The sequence below is a fragment of the Sinocyclocheilus anshuiensis genome, unplaced genomic scaffold, assembly GCF_001515605.1.
Source record: "Sinocyclocheilus anshuiensis isolate Anshui unplaced genomic scaffold, SAMN03320099.WGS_v1.1 scaffold81, whole genome shotgun sequence".
NCBI lineage: Eukaryota > Metazoa > Chordata > Actinopteri > Cypriniformes > Cyprinidae > Sinocyclocheilus > Sinocyclocheilus anshuiensis.
The window spans coordinates 40,790-46,540 of record NW_015537945.1 but is presented as its reverse complement, the minus strand read 5'-3'; the positions used below and the strand labels follow the sequence as shown (position 1 = coordinate 46,540).

Here is a 5,751-nt window from a genome sequence, read left to right as displayed (position 1 = left end):
CGGAATCCAGTCATATAAATGGAATTTACTGTATGACGCGGAATGTCACGGAATTTGTCAAAGTTTGGATGAATTAATCAAAAGTAGGTCAGTACACTTAAATAGAGTTGCAATATGGACTAGTATCTGTAAATATTAAGCCGCAAAAATACTATTTAAATATGGATCCAGCATGTTCTGCGTGTCTCTGTGTATGTAAATGGCACAGACGAGCGCTTTTGTTTTCTACACAAAGTGTGCGATGCTCGCGGTGATTTCAGCTTCTGTCGTATCCACTATATGAGGACATAAATACATGAACAACTTTTGACATTCATTTTAATTTTTACACCAGACATATATATAGGTTCAAAATATCGGTTATTGTCTACTTGATCTGTAATAATCGGTATCGGCATCGGCCCTGAAAAACACATATCGGTCGACCCCTACTTTGGACTTCTCTATGTGCTGATTATTGACTTTCTAAAAGGACTAAAATACACGTTTGAGTGTTTTGCAGATAGGTGCACTTCTATTTTATAGACCATCCTTCATATTTTGAAAGTTTGTGTTCCTCATGTACATGCTACTGTTTAGTCATGTTTCATATTTAGTGGCATAGTTTTGTAAAACTGTTTTAACTGCAGTGTTTAATTTCACTGTTGCAGTGTTGAATCACTTTGGCTTAAATATTTGTGAATTTAAAAAGCATGGAATTACAGGATTTTTATATTATGATGATAGCAGTTCTATCTATGTATTGATGCAGGTTTTGGCAGGTTAGTGCAATATATGAAATTTTGTTTCATGTGAGCAATATTTAAAGGGAGTGTTTACCCAAAAATGAAAATGTATCATCATTTACTCTGTTCTATCTCAAACTCATATGACTGCCTTTCTTCTTTAGAATACAAATATATTTTCATAGACTGATATGTTTTGTTTACATCCATAAAATGAAAAGTAAAAGGGTTTCAAAACTTTTAAGATAAATATGAGTTTGAGACATAAGGGAATAAATGAGGGAATTATCACTTTTGGGTGAACTATCCATTTAAGCAAGGCTGTAACCATGTCTTGAACATTGGGGGGGATAGGCCTAGGTAAAATTAGATTTTTATTTTTATTTTGCTTTGATTGTCCATCTCAATCATTTTGACATTGCTGGTAAACTGCTGAGGCAGACCAGCCTAAAAATTTAACTTTTAAATCTTTTTGTAATCCAGTAAGCAGCCAAGCAGCCATTTGCCTGTTTAATTGCCTAATGTTTGAAAACATTGTCTTAAAAATTTGCTCTTTTGAATAAATCTTTTATTAATATTGTGTCAGTGTTCTCAGTTTTTGACTTTGACACTGTTATTGCAGTTTTCAGTTGTAACATATTATTTCTTAGTACCAATTTCCTGTAGCATTTTTTTGTTCAGTCAACTTCAGGTATAATCAGATTCAATGATCTATGCTAAGCTACAGCTAAAAGTGCTACCGCCAGACCCGGAGATCGGCTGAATGGATTCGAAAACGGTAAAACTCAACTGTTTAACTCTAGGGGAGTTGGAAAATGAGCCTATTTTCAAAAATAGTGGAGTGTTCCTTTAATGACTTGACTGTAGCTGAAGAAAGTTTCCATTTCAGTTTCAACAACATCGAACAATAGCCTTGTCAATGGATAAAAACATTTTCAGTTTTGTTTTTCTATTTGAGAGAGAGAGATATTGTGTCAAAAAGTATTTATTTAATAAGTAATATTCATTCAATAATCAATATATTTTTTTATAATAAGCATTTTATCTCATAGTTTATTTCATTCGCCATGATTAAATTGAATTATCTATAATAAATCAGCCATTCGGCTTGCTCTGAATTCTGCATGTTCCAAAACAAGTCAGACCACTAATTTTTAGTAAATAGAATACTAAGTGTTCGTTTAATAAGCAATTTCGATTTTTGTAATTGTACTATCGGCATTAGCCTACTATAGTATCGGGCATATCGGTCAACCACTTGACTGTGTAAATAAACAACAACCTGTCTCCTTACAATTAAACTATGATTAGTTTGAACTACATATATATATATAATAATTCAAAAGTGGATAAACTAGTATGATAAATAAACAAGTTCACAGGAGAACCGATCACAACACTAGAGCTCACTGAGATTGACTTCAGCCAGCGCGCGATGTCATGCCACAGGAATTCACTGGCCAAGAGAACGAGCAAAACATTTCATAACGCCAAAAAACGACGACCACAACGAGTTTAAACCAGCACTGCATATAAAGCAGCAACGATCAGGTTATATCTGGATTTGACTGTTTATATCTGATATAAAAAAAAAAAAAACATTTAAAATGTCCGCCCGAAAATCCCCTCAAGTAGCCTACGCTACAAACTTACAGCAGCGCTGACTGACTACAGTATCAACCGATTCCCTAAAATGTCGCACAATATCCAATAAAACATGACACTCCGCAGACGAATTTACAAATGCGATATCAAACATGAGGTAAAACTGCTTTTCGTACCTTGGCTTGCAGGTAAGGGGGGTAATAATAGTAGGTATATTGGGGGTACATCTGCCTCCACACCTTGCCCATGAAGATTAGCGGTAAATTTAGACGCGGATGTCACTTCTGTCAGACCAGAAACCCGGAGAAAAACCAACACCGACCGCTGCTGTCGACGTCCAAACGCTGGGACTGGAGAGGCGAGGTGGGCGGTGGAGCAGAGCAGAGCAGAGCAGCCACCCTCCGGTGCACACAAACTCTGCTGAAAAGTCTGCCACACAGACTAATAAACAGCAACCAAACGTTGTGCATCTAAAAGCAGTGGGTAAGAATTTGTCACGTTTCAGTGTTTTTAAACTTGCAGTAGCTATATGGTAAAAAATCGATACACAAATGTTCTTGGTTGGATTATTAGTGCACATATTGTGCACATATTTTTACATAAGAATATATGGCTTAACTACTATTTTGAAACTGCTTGTCAACATTATGACCCTGCTCATTTTGTTTATGAGCCAAATATGGGGCAAGTTGTCACAATTTTTTTATGGCAGTAAATATTCCCCTGGGAGATATTGACACAAACCTTAAAAATGTAACTACTTTTGAATATTATAATATTATTGAATCTTATTGACTAGGAACAACAAGATACGGTTCATTTAAAATGCTGACCAATATCAGGGGCATATTGTCACAATATATGGGGTAAGTTGTCACAATGATGACTAGGGTAGGCTTTTTGGCACAAAGTTAACGTATAAAACAATTAATGAACACAGATATATTTATGAAATGGCAAAAAGGGTCATAATGAAAGAATAATAGCAAAATTAATATTAATATCATGTAGCCAAATATTTCACTAGCGTTCAGAATCGAGCAATCATGTTTCTAAATCTTGTTAATCTTGATAAAATGTGTGTGTATATTGGCCTATTTAATATTTTTTTTATTGTTGTACAATGATACAATTCCACGAATAAAGGCTTTGTTTATATATATATATATATATATATAAAGCTAGAGAAAACATTTAATTAACATTTAATAAAAACTTTAATAAAATTTTTCACCACACAATGATTAATGAAACAGCAAAAAAGGGCAAAAATAAATATCAAACCATGTAGCCAGACCTGAAAGTGAGTTTACAGTGGATTGTGCAGGACTACTCCTCTGCTGATAGGCCAACGACTTTTGAGGAGGCTTTTTGACGGGACACTGAGGCTAAAGGTCAAATTCATCCTCCAGAGCATCTATAGTGGTACATGCTTCTGTTTCAGATCCATCCTTATTTTGTATTTTTGTTAACATCTTTATTAAATACGGACATTAATTGGCATCAAATCACTGTTTTATCAAGATTGACTACATTTTAGAAACATGGCTGATTTTGAATGCCAGTGAATGAAACTCTATGCAAACAGAGGGTTAAATATATAGTTCAGTCATGAAACTCTAGATGGCGCATTCTGACGGGGTGTTAACATAACTGATGATATTCAGAGAGTTAAACGACTTGGCACAAGCTGATTGGTTCATGCTGCATATGCAGCCAATGAGCTTACTGCCTTGCATTTATATGGCTGGCTAGCATTCACTTGAGATTCCTGCAGCGCGCTTTCAGAGTTTCTCTGAAATCCTCCACCTTCCCCAGCTCCACCTGTATAGATCTGCTACAGGGTTATTTTATATGCTATTTGTGCAGCAGCGGTATGTCTTAAATACTCATGGCACCGTATCGCCATATGCATTGGCAGTTGCAAGTTCCTGTACTTGCTTGCAGCAGCAGCAATAATCTACAACTACAGCAATAACCAACAGCAGCAGCAATTCAGCAGCAGCGCAGCAGATCTATTCCGCCAAGACCAAATACATTAACATTGTCATATCCATCACCATGCTAAAATCTTCAGAGAGTTGTCATGATTGAAATGCAACTCTAGTGAGTGATGCTTCCTGTTCAGCTTCAGGAGACAGGAAGCATCACGTATGTCTGAGCACCCTGTGAAGAAGGGTTGGACCAAATCCTGCTGTAAAAAGCCATGAGTGAGTGAATCCCCTTAATCTAGACGACAGAGAGAAAGAGAAGCGAAAAAGATGACTAAAGCTATAGTCATATAATTAGGCGCATTATACACCTGAAATTGAATGTTTCAATGAATAGCTGTCCCTTTCCAAGTTTACATGTGACCATTGTCTTAATTGCCTTGCAATTAGTCTCAGACGGCACTCCCACAAACTTGTCTGATGCACACTGTGCAAAAAAACGGGACCTTAAAACATTGTTGCAAACTTCTGTTATACTTATTTGATATGCATGAAACCAGTTCAGAGTAGCTCCTCATCTGTAGCTCTTGCTATTGCATGCATGTTTTTGCTGAATGCGCAGTAATCACAGAATAAGATGTGATGTTGTCCTGTGAGGCATGGGAAGGGCCTCTTCAGGTCACCTTGCGATTTTTTTGTTCCCGTCCTGCTGCTGTTCCTCTGCCCTGATACCAGCTTCCAGATGGAGCACGTGACGCAGTCATTTATCATAGAAACACTCGTTAAGACAGAACACACACATACACTCATTTATTGCAGTGAGATGTTCATTTGCATTGAGTTATTGAGTTATAGATCTAACAAGAAAAATTAATTGGATTGGATTGTGGAAAGTTGCTTGAAGGCCAGTTCATCTCCTACACAAACTCATGGTATTATATACTGTGTTTACTGTTAAAATCGACTCACCCAAAAATCTCTATTTTTCGGGTCAATCTAATATGCAGGTCTTTTATTTGTAAGGGGAAGATTTCTCCATTTGTAAATGTATGGACCATTTTGATAATGCTAATACAATACCTGGCCCAGTGTTTGGTGTAATAACTAGTTCAGGTGAGTAGAGTTAAGCTAAGGAAGCCTGTTACTGCCACGAGATAAAAAATAAAAATAAAAAAAGGTATTTGCTACGTTTTTCTCACAATTCTGAGATATAAATTAAAAAATGCAAGTTATAAAGTCAGAATTGTGAGATATAAACTTGCAATCCTGAGAAGAAAAGTCGGAATTGTGAGATTTAAACTCAAAAAAAGTCACAACTACCTTTTTTACATTTTTTTATTTTGTCGCAGAAACCAAAAACAATTGCGAGATGCAAACTCAGAATTGTGAGAAAAAAGTTAGAATTCTGAGTTTATTTGTTGCAGTTCTTTTTTTCTCAGAATTGCAAGCTTATATCTCGGAGTCCATATCTCACAATTCTGACTTTAAAT

The 5,751-nt window shown here is 36.0% G+C and overlaps 1 protein-coding gene across 1 annotated transcript in view; it reads right to left on the bottom strand.

Moving 5' to 3' along the window:
- LOC107663836 (RNA-binding motif, single-stranded-interacting protein 1-like) overlaps nt 1-2,628 on the bottom strand; it is an 82,270-nt gene extending 79,642 nt beyond the window's left edge. The window contains exon 1 of the mRNA XM_016454187.1: nt 2,507-2,628. Coding sequence (XP_016309673.1) covers nt 2,507-2,578 — 72 coding nt within the window. The 5' untranslated portion in view covers nt 2,579-2,628. The remainder of the gene's footprint in view (nt 1-2,506) is intronic.
- Between the last annotated feature and the right edge of the window lie 3,123 nt (nt 2,629-5,751).